The 18,285-nt window shown below is 43.8% G+C and overlaps 2 protein-coding genes across 2 annotated transcripts in view; both read left to right on the forward strand.

The window, feature by feature from the left end:
• The window catches only part of LOC148479010 (arf-GAP with dual PH domain-containing protein 1-like), a 102,298-nt gene extending 88,193 nt beyond the window's left edge, over positions 1 to 14,105 (forward strand). The window contains exons 10-12 of the mRNA XM_088455031.1: positions 2,830 to 2,901; positions 10,522 to 10,741; positions 13,811 to 14,105. Coding sequence (XP_088311157.1) covers positions 2,830 to 2,901; positions 10,522 to 10,741; positions 13,811 to 13,839 — 321 coding nt within the window. The 3' untranslated portion in view covers positions 13,840 to 14,105. The remainder of the gene's footprint in view (positions 1 to 2,829; positions 2,902 to 10,521; positions 10,742 to 13,810) is intronic.
• Positions 14,106 to 14,201: 96 nt separating this feature from the next.
• Positions 14,202 to 16,563, forward strand: LOC148479012 (urotensin-2 receptor-like). Its single transcript, XM_088455032.1, has one exon. The coding sequence runs from the start codon at positions 14,667 to 14,669 to the stop codon at positions 15,648 to 15,650; it is 984 nt and encodes a 327-aa protein (XP_088311158.1). The 5' UTR covers positions 14,202 to 14,666; the 3' UTR covers positions 15,651 to 16,563.
• The last annotated feature ends 1,722 nt before the right edge of the window (positions 16,564 to 18,285 follow it).

An 18,285-nucleotide genomic window follows, 5' to 3' on the forward strand; every position in this document is an offset into this window, starting at 1 on the left:
TAGATTAATTCCTTGTTTAAATGCTATCCCTCTGTGCCCCTAATTGATTTAGTCGGGTCTAAAATGAAAATGCTGCAGTTTGTTAGTGCTGTTCCTGTGTTAGCAAGAGGAGCTTCCATGCACCCTACTGTCTACAGGTGGCTCCCATAATAGTGACTTCCAGGCACTGGGTTCTTACAGACACTGGCCGCAGGTCTCAGTGATTCAAGGCATAGAAGGTATTGTGAGAATATTCTTTAAAAGCTGAGTTAACCTTTAAGAGACCACTAACATAAAACTATTTGTTTTTTAGGGGAAAAAAAGCTGAGTACCATTAACAGATTTGTATGTAAACGTTATGCTGGGTATACACTGGCCAATGTATTGGCCTTTCAGTTGAACAGCTGATATATTGTGTGAGCATCGGCTAGTGTGGACAGACTGTTTGTGATCAAACGTCGTTCACTAACATATCGCTTCAGCTGTGCAGATATATTGGTGCATCGTGCTGTGTGTACGGGAGGTCAGCTGTGCCCTTGCTGCAGAGGCCGCCGGTGACTGATAGCTCAACTGGGGGGGCACATGTAAATGTCCGCTAAATTGTGACTTCAGCCACGACACATTAGGCCGACGATTGGTAAGTGTGTATGTACTTACCAATAGAGTTTATCAGGGCAATGATAGAAAGCTTAGAAAAAAAACAGTTTAAAAAAAAAAAAAGTTTTTATTGCAACCTTGGTTAAAAAGCATTAAAACATAGTTGATAAATGTTTCTAATACATAGCAATGTTTCACAGCACTGATATAATATGCAGAATTTTTTTTTTTTTTTATTAAAACATTAATGCAAAAAAAAACCTTGTTTAAAAAAAAGTGTAAACAAAAAAAACTTTTTGGGGGGTTTCCAACCCTGGGCTTGATATAGGCTGAGGAGCAAGTAAAAAAATGAGTAGTTTTCACCCTGACAAAACCATGCTACAGAGAGCAGGACATGAAGGGTCCATCAGGGTAATAAAATCATAGGGACCCGCTAAGGGACATAGACTGTCACCAGAAGAGTGGCCAACCACCAGAGAGGAGTGGCCAGCCATTAAAGGTGGTCATCCCATGGAGGACATGATTAGTACCATAGTATATAAAGAAAAAGTGTACCTTTCTAATAAGTCCAGTTTTACATACACTATGGCATATAGGGGGCACTTGGAGGGGGTTTATGGCATATAAAGTGCATATAAGGAGCATGTGGAGAAGGCTAATGGCATATAAGTGTATCTGAAGTGGTCTGATGGCATATACAGGCATGTGGAGGGTGTCTGATGGCATATAGAGGGTGTTTAGAGGATTTTGCTGGGGCACCTGGAGGAGCCTAATGCCATACAAGGTGCATCTACAGACGTCTGATGGCATATAAGGGCATGTGGAAGAGTTTAAAGGCATATAAGGGGAACTGTGATTCATTGATGACCTTGCATGCAGTTCTTCAATAGAGATGCTGTGTGCCTCCTGTGTGTTTAGTAAGGTTGGCATTAGTTCTCATGTGGGCGGCAGGCGCAGCCCCAACCCCAATAGTCTAGGGCATGGCTTTGAGTCCAAGGGTCCCTGCTATCAGAGTCGTTTCAAAATTTGGGAGGTAATTTCTCTCCCAGTCTTGGCCAGAATTACTTTTCTGACTGGCCCAGTGATGTGCAATACACAGCTATATATTATTTATGCTGCACCCTGTAGTAAGGGCTCCGCACAGTGAAACGGTAAATTGTTTGCACTGCACTTATATTGAGTACATTAGAGTGCCGCCAGTGTCTATTCTAGCATACTGTTCCATTTTATATATTATACATGTTACCAGTTGTGTGACAGTATTAATGCATATATGTATACAGAACAGAAACAACGGGATGCCCATTTGGGTCACTGTTACTCAGCCCACATGAAGAAGGATAGATAAACGCAGGTATGCACCATAAATGACGCAATAGTATTGTATCTGTCCTGCATTACACCAGGTCTCGCTGCAGTTACAGGGTTCAGGACACCACAGTAAGGTCAGTCAGTCTGTCGTCTGTCTGCAAACCAGAATGATGTTAAGCATCATGTTTAAAATTGTAAAGCTGACACTATTAAAATGCCTTTAATCACATTAGTAGCATGTCGGCATGCCGTGTTCAACCTAACAGTGTCCCGGTTCTCAAAGTAGGAATCGCATACTGTATAAGGTTTGCAATCCAGAAATGTGGGATCTCTCAGTCCCGCAGGATCCTGCGCTATTATTATAATCCCACATCTCGTACCAAGGTAAACTGAGCCCATTCTTACCACAGTCTGTGACTGTGATCTGGAGGAAGAAAGCAGAGACCATTTTTTTCTGGTGGGCAGGGCCGTGTATAATGAGATTCATGTTACCCGCCGTCCTGTGTTTAGCTCTACCCCTGCTTGCAGTGATTCGGACAGCGCTGAGAAGGGGGCAGCTGCCAGCAGCCGCAGACTGTTCATTTAACACCAGTCACACAGTCACTGTTCTGTTTTTCTTTGTATTTTGCCTTATTTTTAACCTTGAAAACTGATGCGGGTTTAAGGATATATTTACTAAAGGTTGGGTTTTTAGAAGTGGAGATGTTGCCCATAGCAACCAATCAGATTCAACTTAACATTTATCTAGCACCTTCTAAAAGATAATAGCTAGAATCTGATTGGTTGCTATGGGCAACATCTCCACTTCTAAAATCTCTCACTTTAGTAAATATACCCCTGAGCCTCAGTCCTGTGCGAATCTCACAGGATTGAAACGTATGCGATATTGCAAGCCCTAATACCGAACCTAAATCATTTATACCTATTATTTCTGTTTCATAGCCAACTGATGCACTCAAGAAGAGATGGTTCACTCTTGATCACCGGAGATTAATGTACTTCAAAGACCCCTTGGTGAGTCCTCCTCCAATATATATATTCATTTCACATTTAATAAAGCAGTTAATTGCTAAAGTAATATCAAAGAGGATAAAATACATTACAAATTTCTGTGTCACAATGATCTCATTGTTAAGCAATTTTTAATTTTCCGCTTACACCTATCCTCATATCGCACCATATACTGTAGCCCCGTTTGGTGCACCATGGGCTTTGTGACTTAGCCACGCCAAAACACTAATCCTAAGTACATAGTACACTATAAGCCAAATAAGAAGCAAAATCGAGGAAAAAGTAGCCAATTGGAGGAAAAAGCACACAATCTACGGTAAAAAGGCAAAAGACAGGTCCTACACAAGTCATGCGTCATTATGCTCAGTCTGCAACTTTAGTTTATACCAATTCCTTTGCTACAAAAATACTAATCCTGAGTACATAGGACCTGTTTCAGAGATGGACGCAAACCCAATATTTTCACAAACGAGCGATTATCGGTGGTCTGCACATGTCTATGATTCGCGCTGCGAATGCATCAAGTTACATTACCATCGGTAGTCAGGGAGCATTTTAGGGTGGTAACCAGTGGTGGCTCCTACCCTCTCAGATGAAGGAGGGGCTGAACCCGCCAAAAACAAGAGGGTACATAAGAAAAAAATCAATCACTCACAGGCTCCTTCTGGCCGGGTCCTGGTGCCGGCGCAATCGATCTGACAGGCACCGGGACCGGTGCATGCCCACTAGCGGCGAAGAGCCACACATGCGAATGTCACCAGCTTCCAAAGTTCTGCGTCATCTGCAGCCCCTAGGAGCCGGTTAGGGCTGGCGGAAATACCTCCCCCTGAGACTGCCTGTTGTTTATATGATTGACAGGTAGCACTTCCAATAGGAAGACACTGCCAGTCACAGTGAGTGTAGCCAGTGTAGCCACAGACTACACTGAGGTGACGGATTCTACTGGGGGAGCGGCAGCCCCTAGGCAAAATTTGCCTCTGGTGGTAACGGGCAGAGCCGGCTCGAGGCATGTTCGAACAGTGTGGTTGACCAGGGGCGCCACCCCATAGAGGGCGCACCCCTCCCAGCCATTCCCGATTTCAGAGGGACAGTCCCCTTTTTTGGGCACTGCCCCACTGTTCCACCCGCGTTACTAAGTGTCCCGCAGGCGGTCCAGATGTTGGGCACCTCCGCCACTGCAGCTGTGCGGTGGTGCCGGCCCCCAGAAACAGCTAGTGAAGTAGTGCACACCCCCAAATAGCGGCAATACGGGCACACCCCCAAATAGCGGCAATACGGGCACGCCCCCAAATAGCGGCATTACGGGCACGCCCCCAAATAGCTGCATTTGGGGGCGCAGTCTATGGTTATTAGACCACGCCCCCTTTTAGGTCGCAAGAGAGAGATTTGGGGCTGCTGGGTCCCTCGCTGCACAGGGCGCGGCTCATGCTGGAGCCGGCCCTGGTAGCGGGGGAGTGGTGGCTCAAATGCAGGTGTTTCCCAACCGTTTTGGGGCAGGTCACAGACTGCAAATGTGATCCCGTTCGCAGCCACAATGGCTCCACCATCTCCATTCTGGTGGCCATTATGAGTAACCATAGGGTTACAATTTAAAGAAAGAAAACAAAGTATTCCTATTAAGGGGCACTGACATCAATTGCTCCTATAACACCTAGTGACCCTCACTATAAAACACAGCCTTTATTATGTCCCTAAAATCAGGTCAGCAAAATATTTTATTCAGTTTTTCTCATTTGTATAAAACATGTGTATAAGTGATTTACCACCCATGTAATTATTAATTTCATCTATTATGGCTATATGTCACATTCCTTCATTTATTAAAGTTGAATGGAACCCAATTATAATATCTCAGTCATTATTTACCAATGATCATAAATTTTCCATGTGGGTTACTCAGAACGTCAGTAATCGTCCAATCTGCGACCAATGCTGCATCTTTGTATACAAGCGCTTGGATTAGCACAGCCAGTACAAATCACATTGCCTGTGACATTTGCATATTTTCCCACAGCCGCTGCGTGCAAATTCACATCAGGGACTTCTCTGAATCAGGCCCCTAGTACACTATAAGCAATGTAAGACTCAACATTGAGGAAAAGTATGCAGTCTATGTAAGAAGGCAAAGGACAGGTCTGATAAGAGTGTCCTGCGCCATGCATCGTTATCTGTGACTTCATACTAATTCCTTTGAGACAGAGAAACTAAGCCTAGGTAAATTGGGCCTGATTCAGAGCCGCTCGCTCTGACAGAGCGAGCGGCTCTGGGCCTGATTCAGAGGTGGGTGCATTTAAAAACACAGAGCGTAAGTACCCAATGTTTGAAATAAGTGCATGTGTTTCAGAGACACCGTGCATGCGTCCTGATGGTTACTACCAGGGGACACAGGGCCTGATCGCATAGCTGTGGTGACCCCCACAGCTATAGCGAGCGTCCATGATGATGGTCGCGATGATGATGGTCGCGACGGAGACCCTGCGGTAGGGTCTCGCTGCCGCAAGCCCTGGAGTGATTTTGGCTCTATCAGAGCCAAAATCACTCCCACTGACATCACTACTGATGTCAGTGGGGCCGGCTTCAGACGGTAGGCGTTCCCATGGGAACGCCTCCGTCTGGCAGCCACGCCCACCAAAGGGTCTGAATGACTCCCACAGATCGTAGTTGCATGGAGATCCATGCAATTCCCGAAAGGCATTCATGAGCGGTGACTTTCGTCGGCGGGTGTGTCAGGGCGGCCCGTGTGCAGTTAGACATTCTGAGCGACCATACTGTTGCTCTAATGTCCAATGCTGCGGCTAATATCCACTCAATGGTGCGACTATTTGCATACTGCAGCGGATTAGAGCCGCAGTCAGTGGGCGCCTGAGGAGACAGGTCATCAGCTGCGGCTTTTGGCAATCATCACGGGTCGCAACTGCAACAGCGTACTCAGATCGGCTGATGGTGCGTACTGCGCATGCGTATGCATCGCAGTGTGCGTATGTGAAGAAGTATTGTGATCGCACTGCGATCACCTACGCAGGTACAAAGCCATCGCAGATGGAGGGATGGGACGTCAGCATTTGAGGGTGGTGACAGGCGAGTGATAGGTGAAACGCAGGTTTGTCTGTCCGTTTGAATGCCCTTGCATGGGCGTGCTTAAAGTAGCCTCTACGACGGCATACACAGCTTGTGTACTCAGGACCTCATTCAGAATCTCTCGCTAGGTGCGATCGCTCGCCCCCAGCATATGCAAATTTGTCAAAGGTGACGCCACGGGAAGCGATCGGTCGCCAAGGCATAAGCACGCCCACCATGTCTTAGTGAGCGGCCAGCGTATGCCCAATCGCACAGGCAGAGCCGCCCACCAGCACACGTCATCTCCAGGAAGTGTATTAAAACATTGGTACATCGAGGACAATTGGAAGCGATCACAGCGCTTGTGGTTGCCTTACCCTACTGCAAGCATTGCGAGGACTTCTGTGGTTAAAACAGGCAAGTGACGTGTACTATGACGCTGCCTGTTAATTATGCACGCCTCTAAAACGGCGTTGAAACACTCAGGCACGCCTGTGTTTGCACCTCCACTCCCCCGTTATTAGTGTCCTGCCCCTGTTACCACCCACAAATGGCCTCTCCTGTCACTCATTTTCACTGGGCTGTCTTTGGTGGGCGAGCGAGCAGCCTGCGATCGCACAGAGTAGTTCGCGCACGTGCAGAACGAAGCATGTGCGTACGCAAACCATCGGGCCGCTTGCGAGCACACAGCGCTAGCGAGAGACTGTATGAGGTCCTCACTGCGAGCGATGAGGTTAGCAATTTCTGAGTAAGGTCTGACCTTGTGCAAGTGTGCGTGAGGCTCCGGTGGTACTCGATGTTACCAATGTTTTCGCAGTCTTGCAAAGTATTACGTATGTGTGTAAGGTAAGGTGGGAGTCCTTATGTTGTGCTGCGACGACATAGTGATCACAGTGGATTAGCATATCATTGCAATTAGGTCCTTAGATGCAAAACTGAGGAAATGTAGAAAAATTGTGGAAAAACTGCATAGCTTGGGAATTGCGCAAGGCGTCTCGCGCCATATGGCACAAAAAGCTTAGCTGTATACGGACACCTCTGTATAGGTTTTATGCTTTTTTTTTTTCCTTTTTCCTCAGTTCATTACATTTTTATGTCATTACTGCTGTTTCACCACACCAAATTTCCTATTAATACATGTTTGTTATTATGGTTTAATAAATAAAGAATTCAGGATACAATATAGAAATAGGACTTCATCACATTTGCCCTATCAGACATAACAGAACAAATACAGAGGTTCTTTAATAATGAGGACAAAGGATTTTTCCTATCACTTCATAGAATAGCTTAGTGGACTTGTCAGGCGAAAGTGCCGTGCTCCAGAAGTTGGACGAGGTCAGGCCAAAGAACCCATCAATATAATCCATGGCCTTCAAGTGCTTCTTTTTTTTACACTGGAGGGTTATGGGAATAATTCTTATCATGGGATTTCCTAGTCCCCCTCAATCTCAGTGGTTGAGTATCAACTACTGACATTAAATATCTATATTTCCCTAGTCCATTTTATTTAAATCCTTCATCTAAAGTGCCTGGACCACTTAAGAGGTAGGTTCTTAAATTAGAGTGTTCAGCGATAGCAACATAAAAGAGGGTTATATCTGTCACTTCTGCCTTTCTATATTCTAATCAAGAATTGAATGTCCTGAGATGAACATACACATTTTGTACCCCCCTGCCCTCCCTGCCTCCGACTCACACTGCTGCGAGAGAGAGGAGACAGACCAGCAGAGGAGAACCTTGTGTCACAACGCCGCCGAATCCAGGTTGCTCCTACCTGGTCCGTCGACGCTGGAGTCCGGGCTGGTGTGTGACAGCGGGCGGGAGATCCTCGGCACCCGCTGTCAGCTGCTCCTCTTGTCCCCCAGCAGCCGTGTGCAGGCGGCCGCGGCTTCATTAGAAGCGCGCGTGCCGTTCTGTTAAAGCATTTAAAGGGACAGGCACCAAAGTAGGGAAGCGCTGATTGGGGCTAGTTGAACTCTGACCTATAAAAGGAAGTTCGTGGGAGCAGAGTATAGGCTCCATTACCATACGGTTAGGACTAGACTATACAGCGCAGATGGACCTGTGACGTCACACCCACGTGACCCGGGCTGAAAGGGGGAGGGGCGGGGATGCTAACGGGGGACCAAAAGTGGCCCCTCGCGGGCTTGCTGCGCTCGCCACGCTTCGGGCATGGTGGCTCGCTGCACTTGCCACAAATATTTATTCCCCCTCTGTGCCCTAGTGGATGGTAACGCAGGAGCGGTCCAGCCTCCTGCAGCGGTCACGTGGTGGATACGTCACAGAGGTCCTTTCTCCAACGAGGAAATAGCAGCAACCATTACCATACTCCGGCATTCCTGTGCATATCCTGATAATTGGTTCTGACCCTTGGCGTGTTTTGTGACTCTGATTCTGCCTGACCCCTGGTTCTACGTTGATATCTGGTTCTGACCTCGGCTATTCCCTGTGACCCGTTTGCGTCTGCTCCCTGGTACCGCTTCGTCCGCTTGGTTCTGACCCGGCTAAGCCGACTACACTCAAGTCTCCTGTATACCGACCAAGTGCTAGCACCTGTATAGGGAAACCTAACCTGAGGGCCACGACCTGTGTGTCGGACGCAGCCAAGTCCATTTCTTCTTGCGAGGGTCCCTGGTGAAAACCGCCGGCACATTAGACTCCGCACCTCAGGTATAGGTCTAGCCAATTCCCTAAATACGGATAGCATCCACTATCCGACCGTGAGGTTGTGACACCTTGTACAACACTGGTAACTGCTACAGGGATAGGACGCAGACGGACTGCAGTGTCCGAGTCCATATTACTAGTAAAACTAATAATTAGGAATGGGTGGGGTAAGTTAGGTGTATATATAATATTGTTCTCATTGTTCATACCGGATCAGTGGTAGTATTCAAGTAATGTAATTAGGCATTAGGGTTAGCGATATACTCACTGCTGGATCCGCCGGAAGTCATCACCTGCCGGACCTGGAAGACATCGCTGGAGCCGCCAGACCTGCTGTACCAGGTAAGTCACAACTAGACCACAAGGGACGCTTAGTCGACATTCTATTCGTGTCAACATTATGAATATGAATGTTGACATGATAAATATCTACAAAATATACCTCAACTGTTATAAGCCCATAACAGGAACATTAGTGCTTGTACTTTTGCATGTGAAAATATGTATAGGCTGTTTATAAGCAGGAATGGTTATGATTGTGTTGTTGATCTAGAAGTTGACAGATACTATGTGATAATATGTGATTTAAGGCCTCATGTAGAGGCTTAGGCAGTTTGCTCCCTAAACATACATCTGAGCCATTGATACAGCCGCAGAGCCTGGGTACTGAAGAGGTTGGCCAAATCCAAGAAATAATGGAAATGACAATACGCAGCACAAAGAAGCTTTGTCTCACGCTGCAAAGGAGACATTTGCCCCTCTCAGCAGTTTCCAAGAGGGAATTAGTACACCCCCATCCCCCATCCCTCTCTTCGCCCTTACATGTGACATACACGTAAAAGTTCTGTGACACAAATAGCATATAAGCGTGTGTATTGGTGATTGGTACATATTTCAAAATATGTCCAACCCACAGAACAGAAGTATTTCTATGTCAGACTTACAAAAGCATGCCTTATGCAGCCGAGTAGAGATGTTAGGCATGCCTTATGCAGCCGAGTAGAGATGTTAGGCATGCCTTATGCAGCCGAGTAGAGATGTTAGGCATGCCTTATGCAGCCGAGTAGAGATGTTAGGCATGCCTTATGCAGCCGAGTAGAGATGTTAGGCATGCCTTATGCAGCCGAGTAGAGATGTTAGGCATGCCTTATGCAGCCGAGTAGAGATGTTAGGCATGCCTTATGCAGCCGAGTAGAGATGTTAGGCATGCCTTATGCAGCCGGGTAGAGATGTTAGGCATGCCTTATGCAGCCGAGTAGAGATGTTAGGCATGCCTTATGCAGCAGAGTAGAGATGTTAGTTATAATTGCAAAAATCACATTCCCCTACTCGCACACAATATATTGTAATGAAGTTTCATACATAACAGAGAATAGAATATTGTCTGTTCACAGTCACATTCTCCATATTATGAACCGTAATTAAATAGAAACACCCCTATATTGTTGTTGTTCACTCCCTTATAAATCCAAGGAGCATATTCTTTCCTGCAATAATTTAAATTGAAATGACAAATAAATTGGAATAGACAGCCGCAATGTTACATAATATTGCTGTAATGCTAATGAATGATGTACTGTCAGCTGGAGGGAACCGTACTTACACAGTGGTATCATCACGGCCATACTGTGGGTACAAGGCTGAAGCTGCGGTACTGTTGCTGCCCTAATGTCTCCAGCTTCTTGCTCATTAGGTCACATCTGAGTTTATATGTATGTATTACATAAACTTGTCTACAACTGTTAATGAAGCCTAAAATGTCTTATGTCCAATAGAATCAGAATTACCGTGTGCATAAATCCTATTTATGGCGTATACAGCGTCTGTTTCTCTATCATGTATGACCATTGTAGGGATGCAGGAAATGAAATAACAATATGTCCTTGTTTATCTCAGGATGCTTTTGCAAAGGGCGAGGTGTTTTTGGGGAGCAGTGAGAATGGGTACAAGGTAAAGGCTGAGACGGTCACAAGCAGCTTATGGCATTACGGTATATATCTTAGTACCCCTGAGCGTACTTATCTATTTACATGTGAGACCGAGACTGATCGGGAAAGCTGGCTCAAAGTCTTCATGAAGGTGATCAGCCTGCCCATGACTATGCGAGAGCACACAGGTACAACAACTTCTCCTCTTCCTTCCCGCTATCTCTTCTCTGTACATGTGCTGAATCGGTATTAGAAGTATTTGCACTCCATTTATATAGTTTTTTAAAAAGTAATTAGAAATACTGTGTTAATGAAAACTAAGATACTCCAATAGAAGAAAAGAGAATACATTTTCCTAACAGTTAAACAAACTGAGGTAAAGTCATTGTGAAGGTGAAAGAATGAATTGTACAAACAAATGGGGAGAGGATGGAGGAAGGAGAAGGGTTCAGTCTGCTGCTGAGTGCTTTACACACACGCTAGTGCAAGGGAACCCAATCAGTAGGAGAGCCCAGCGAGACCGCCTCTCTCACAGCTTAGAGAACTGTAATAAAGGCATCTGACTTAGGAGACAAAATGCTGACGGGCAGTAAGTGAAGGCAGTCAGTGCCTTAGTGACTCCTACAGCTTCAGATCGTGGTAAGTAAAATGAGTATAATATTAATTACTTTTAGCCCCAATGTTTTGATAGCTTGGAAAACAGCAATACTCAGCATTGTATTAATGTTCTCCATTATCTTGTACCGATCTGTTCTTTGTACCCTACATTTTATTTTTGTCCCTCACTCCCCTCCTTTCCAGCAGGGACTATTATCTAGTTGTATCTATTTACTACACTGCTTCGCCTTGATTTACTCCTTTTATGTATTTGGGCAAACTGTTATATTTACGCTTCTACAACAACCTCTTCTGTAGTGTATTGTGTCTGTATGAAGATAAAAACTGCAGCCTGAGCACTGAACTGCACAGTCCACTTATACATAACTCAGTTTTTTACATGCATTTTGAATGTGTAAAATGAATGTAGTAGAAAGTATTGCATTGTATAGATAAAATGGAATGAACAAAATAATAGTAATGTGAATAGTATTGGAAAGAAATGGCACATAACAGCGTCTAAATAGCTTGATATTCACCTACATACACCTATCATGTTGGCGCCATATGGCACAAGATACCTGGCACACTTCCCACGCTCTGCACTGTGTCCTCAGTTATACATCTATTTTCACATATCGTGTACTGTGTACTTCAGATTATTTTTTGTTGCAAAGGAATTAGTATATAGTTACTAATAAAGCATAGCAATGCATGGCGCCGGCCACTGGTATCGCACCTGTCCTCTGCCTTATTATGCTAGATTGTGCGCTTTTCCATCCATTCTGCTACTTTTTCCTCAGTTTAGCATTTTAGGGCATAGATCAGAGTTGTATGCAAACCCAATGGTTTACGTCCATCTACAATGGTGAGATCTGCGCGCGTGCAGATTTCGTTCTGCTAGATCGATCGCAGTGCCCGCCAACCAGCATGATGCATGATTGACTTGCTGCAGTCATTTGGGTGCTTGTACTTGGCGGCAACAGAGAGTGGTACATGCTGGAAACTCACATTTCATTGTCCATTGTCAGAGTCATAGTTTTTATACAGTATCGAAATATATTTTCTAATTCAGTACGGTCAAGTTTGCATAACTGTTATAACTCCATTACCTGAGGCCAAAACTATTACAATAGGTAATAGATCTCAGTACAACAAGTTGGCATTGAAAGCTCTGAAGGGCTAAATGTTGGACAGTTGTTTTAGTAATATAAATATAATTTTGCAGTATATATGCTATTGGGGATGATTCTGAGTGGTGAGGAAAGCAAAACAAAGGAGTAACTGTGCATGTGGACAAACCATCCTGCAATGCAAAGGGTGCAAATACATTTATTATTTTTGCATGCAGGTTAAATACCGGCTGCTTTTGCATGTAGCCCAGTTATGCTGGATAATTTTGTTTTTACACTGTAACTTGAGCAGGGGCGCAGAGAGCAGAAAGGGGTAGCGGGTACCGGGCTTGTTGCAGGACAGCCGCCTCCCTCCTCAGCGTGTGCTGTGCTGTGGTGGGTCAGCATTTGCTGTGCTATGGTGGGTCAGCGTGTGCTGTGTGTGGTGGGTCAGCATGTGCTGTGCTGTGGTGGGTCAGCGTGTGCTGTGTGTGGTGCTGTGCTGTGGTGGCTGCCGCTGAGCAGTCACCTATCCCTGTATGATATGCGGGGGAGAGATCGAACTGATCTTCCCTCCCTTGTATCTGCCCCTGGATGAGGGGCGCACAACACCTGCCTGGGCAGAGCGCACCCCCACCCCCCCGGTCAGTAAGCTTACTGTTTTCTCAGGTTTTTTTCTGTAGGGGACAAGGCCATGCGTCCACAATTAGGCCACACCCCTACATTATCCAGGCCCAGCCCTGCTCTTTACGGCACAGAATTTGAGCTAAGACACCTGCCTTCCATCTCTAAAGTCGGGTGTGTACCCAGCTGACGGCAGATGCGACAGACAACATATCGTGCGGTCCGAACACACCACACGATTTGGTGAATGACTGCACAATTTGTCATTCCCCCGCCACCTCTAAATGCATGGGATCATCAACCACATCTCCAGTTTGAGCACCATGTTCGGCAGATCTGAAGAAGCGATGGACGACATCACAGGAGCGCGCATAGTTCGTACACACTGGACGATTTGAACGATTTTTGTTCTGATCCGTTAGAAAATTACAAATCGTGTAAAAAACGTTTAGTGTGTACCCGGCTTTAATCTCTCGTCACATTTTAAATCTGCCTCACCTGCAGTGCAACATGGTTGCCAAGGTGCAAAGTTACTCTTATTTTTTTTTTTCTTTTCTCCCAACTCTGCATCAGCTCCATTGATATAGATTTATTAGGTCTTGATAAACTCTTATAATGGGGCATGATTCACCAAAAGTGTATTTTGTAAAAAATTGCATTTCAGGCATGTTTTTTTATCCTATTTATCATAATGATGAAAGATCTGGTAGTAATTTTTTAACTTCATGACAATAAAAAAACATTTGGACTGGTGGGGAAAGCTGAAGAGTGTATATTATTCTGATGTTAGTCTGTGGATCTTCATTGTGTTATTGCCATCATAGAACAGCAGCTATTCTGATAATCATACAACAGTATGCCACCCACTGCCTCAGTTTTCTAGTGTAATGGATTTCTACTAATTGTCATTTTCTTTCCTTCTAGTTGAAGCTCAATTTAAGCAGCGCTCCTAACACAGTCCTTTTGCTGAAATTATCAGGAAGTACCTTCACCTTTAAATATCTCAGTGACATCAACCAAGACATTCAGCTATTGGACTACTGCAAAATCCTATTATTTGAATGTGTGATATAGTTGTGTAATTTATGACCCCATTTTCTTGAACAGCAATGCATTGCTCAATTCTGTACCAAACAGAGGACTTTGGCCTCCTACTAAACCACGTCAACAAATTGTAAAATATGCCATTTGTATTTGGATTAAACATAACATTGTGTTAGTTTTTTGCAAATTACATAATATCAACATTATCTTTGGACTGTTCAGTTGACATACTGTATCCACAGATGAGAAGGAGTGGACAGTAAGAAGGTAGCTAGTAGCCACATAGGTGACAGTGTTTTCTCTGTGCACCTCTCTTGAAATGAGGATTTATGCCCAACCTGCCTGAGGAAGAAACATGGAATGAAAAGTAGACACCAACATACGTATTGTGGAACAACTCCCAAGTACGTTGGTGCTGTAAAGAACCTGGTTAAAGACTTTTCTATTTCTTGTTACATTAGCTTTTTATATGCATAAATTAGCATCAGTTAAACTATGACTTCCTTGAAAGATTATCATTGACGTGTATCCCACATGTGGAATGATTGCTACAACCGAGATGTTTTCATAACCTTATGAATAAAACCAGAAGATCCAAAGAGAGGAGCTTAGACAACTGTTGTTTGATTGAATCACAAGTTTTCATTACTCATAAGGAACATTGTATAGTGGTCTCACTGGTCATGATTCAAGACTATTCTGTTTGTTATCAGCTAGAGATCACATCGAAGGAATCATGGATGGTTATGAAGATGCTAACATGTCTATGGAGTCCATTGAAGAAGGTTCCATTGAAGAAGAGGTTTTAGTAACATCCACCTTGAGTGCAATACTTGCTGTCATGTTTCTCCTGGGGGTGTCTGGAAACATCTATGTTTTGGCGATAACTGTGTTGTCACACAGACCAGTTGGCTCCATGTGTGTCCATGTGGTGAACCTTGCTTTGGCAGATCTTCTGTACCTCTCAACCATTCCTTTTGTAGTGAGCACATACTTGGCCCGGGACTGGTTCTTTGGAGATGTAGGCTGCAGAATTCTTTTAAGCATGGACTTGTTCACCATGCATGCCAGCATCTATACGCTAACTGCAATGAGCTTGGAGAGATACAAAGTAATAGTAAGACCCTTAAAGTCCCGCATTTACCACTGCCATCGAAAGTTAACTAGTCTGACAATCTGGCTGACATCCTTTCTTCTCACCTTACCCATGATGTGCATGATACGGCTACAGGATAGCCAGTATGGATCCGGCAAGAAAATATGTTTTCCTACGTGGACACCAGAGTCTTTCAGGCAGTACTTGACTGTCCTTTTCTGTACCAGTGTTCTGGCTCCTGGACTGATCCTGTTATATCTCTATAGCCGTCTTGCTAGGGCATACTGGATGTCTGGACAGGAGGTTCGACGATCAAGCCGGAAGCTAAATCAGTGTGTTGGGTTGCGCATATTCACAATCATTATTGTATATTGGGCTTGTTTTGTTCCTTTCTGGGCATGGCAGCTAGCTAAATCTTATCAACATGAACTGTTAGGGATGGCTCCATCTGCCCAGATTTATCTGAACTATGGGGTTACCTGCTTAACCTATGCTAACAGCTGTGTGAATCCACTTCTGTACACTTTGCTGACTAGTAACTATCGGGAATATTTAGCTAGACAGATGCGGGAGTCCAGACTGGAAGTGCAGAAAGGGGAGCATGATGAGACCCTGGGAAACTAATCTGCATTGTAGAAATGCAAAACTGGATTTACAATTTAGTATGAAAATAAGTGTATGTAAATTATGAGTAAAAAGCACATAGACAGGAATGCAAATGTTCTTCAGGTTCATACAGTACTTACAATACGTGTAGGCTGGCCTGGCAAGTAAAACACATTTAATATGGGTCTCACCCACTCAAAGTATATTGCACGGATTAGAGAGGAGTATTACATGTGAAGCTGTAGGGCGCACATTTATCACTGCACCCTACTTACTTTTTAACTAAATCTTTCAAGATGTACAGAAAAGGGCCAGCTGAGTGATGTAGTACAGAGGCAGGTAGAAAGCGGTAGCGCACATCTGGTGTAAGGGCAGCCCCACTTCCATTGATGTGAGCACAATAAAAGTTTGTGATGAAGAAGACAGAATGTGAAAGGAATGTCACAAATAGTTCCCAAATACTTGTATGTAAAAGGGCAGCTTGTTTCTGTCCAGCACTGACGGAGTCTGGGAGTCAGTATTTCACAGTGGGGTGTAATCTACAATAAAGGTGTGTGAGGGAAGTGTTCATGTAATATATTTTATATAACTAACTCCTTATTCTGCAGCTCACAGAAGGACGTAATAAAGTCACCCAACTATATAGTGGATACTGGGAGGCCAATGCCAGTGCCAACCAAATCAAGAATGCAACCGTTTTTATTATATTTATTATTGTGATAGGATAATTATGCATTTCTTCTTTTCAGTTTTCTGTGCCATGGCTAATTATAACTGGTAGATGACAGTAACACATGTAAAGCTATTAGCATTGCTGTTTTCTAATGTTATGTATTGATAATGTGCATTTGAAAGATGCATCTCCCAACAGCTCCCTAATTTTAAATCAAGACAATGTACAGTATATAGTATACAGTCAGGTGTATAAATATTGGGACATTGACAGAATTTTCATATTTTGGCCTCTATTCACCACCATAATGGCTTTGAAATGAAACAAACAAGATGTGCTTTAACTGCAGACTTTCAGATTTAATTTGAGGGTAATTACATCCAAATCAGGTGAACGGTGTAGGAATTACAATGGTTTCTATATGTGCCTCCCACTTTTTAAGGGGCCAAAAGTAATGGGACTATCAACTCAAAAGCTATTTCATGGACAGGTGTGGGCTATTCCCTCGTTATTTCATTATGAATTAAGCAGGTAAAAGGCCTGGAGTTGATTCTAGGTGTGACATTTGCATTTGGAATCAGTTGCTGTCGACTCTCAATATGAGATCCAAAGAGCTGTCACTATCAGTGAAGCAAGCCATCATTAGGCTGAAAAATCAAAACAAACCCATCAGAGAGATAGCAAAAACATTATTAGGGGTATTCAATATGGGTACGATAACATCGTTTTTTGCGTTAATATCACTTGTTTTACTTTTACACCCTATTCAATTTCAAAGACTTATCGCAGTTTTGAAAAGTCTTTGATAAAAACCGGTGATAACTTTTCACCATTGAATAGGTGTCGAAAAAAAGTGCAGAATTGGGGTTTAGGGGTGCAGGCTTAAAAAAAATTGCCTGCACCCCTGAGATTGACATTTAAAAAAGAATTGTGTCAAAAAAAGTTTTACAAAAAAAATAGGGACACCCCAAAAAATTAATTCAAAAATTGGGGTGCAAAAAAAAAAAAATGGGAAAAAATTATTAAACAATAGGAAAATAGGTTCAGGGCTATTCTGCATGTATGCGGCAGGTGTTTTCTAGAATAGAATTATAGCGGCAGGTGCACAAATGCAGAATTAAAAAAAAATTACTTTAGGGACACCAAAATATGCTAGTACCCATTTTCATGTACCCCAAATTTGATGGGACCACTTAAAAAACGAAATAAATAACCTAAGTGCTCTTCTTCATCACTTCTTCAATGTCGGGAAAAAAACACCTGCTGCGGCTATTTAAAGCCCCGACTTTCAATTAAAGGCTAAAACGGGGGTACCCATAGTGTTCCCCCATGTTTTTACAACTTTAGGGGGGTCTTACAATTATTTTAAGGAAAAATTCGTAACTTTACGCAAATCCAACTTCGGAGTTTCCCGTTTTCGTTAATTTGATATTGAATACGGGGTTAAGCGGGAGCGCGCACCATACCTTTATGCAGAAAAAAACTCTGATATGAAACGTTAACTTCGCCAGGGAAGTTAACCTTTCATATTGAATACCCCTGTATGTTTGGCCAAATCAACTGTTTGGAACATTATTAAAAAGAGAGAACGCACCAGAGAGCTCAGCAACACCAAAAGACCCTGAAGACCACGGAAAACAACTGTGGTGGATGACAGAAGAATTATTTCCCTGGTGAAGAAAAACCCCTTCACAACAGTTGGCCAATTCAAGAACACTATCCAGGAGGTAGGTGTATATGTGTCAAAGTCAACAATCAAGAGAAGACAACACAAGAGTGAATATAGAGGGTTCACAAGATGTAAACCATTGGTGAGCCACAAAAACGGGAAGACCAGATTAGAGTTTGCCAAACAACATCTAAAAAAGCCATTACAGTTCTGGAACAACATCCTATGGACAGATGAAACAAAGATCAACTTGTACCAGAGTGATGGGAAGAGAAGAGTATGGAGAAGGAAAGGAACTGCTCATGATCCAA

Source organism: Taudactylus pleione, unplaced genomic scaffold (assembly GCF_031769625.1).
Source record: "Taudactylus pleione unplaced genomic scaffold, aTauple2 ptg000642l, whole genome shotgun sequence".
Classification (NCBI taxonomy): Eukaryota; Metazoa; Chordata; class Amphibia; order Anura; family Myobatrachidae; genus Taudactylus; species Taudactylus pleione.

Bases quoted from the DNA above. Each gene is read 5' to 3' on its own strand.
- LOC148479012 (XM_088455032.1), top strand. From the start codon at position 14,667: ATGGATGGTTATGAAGATGCTAACATGTCTATGGAGTCCATTGAAGAA.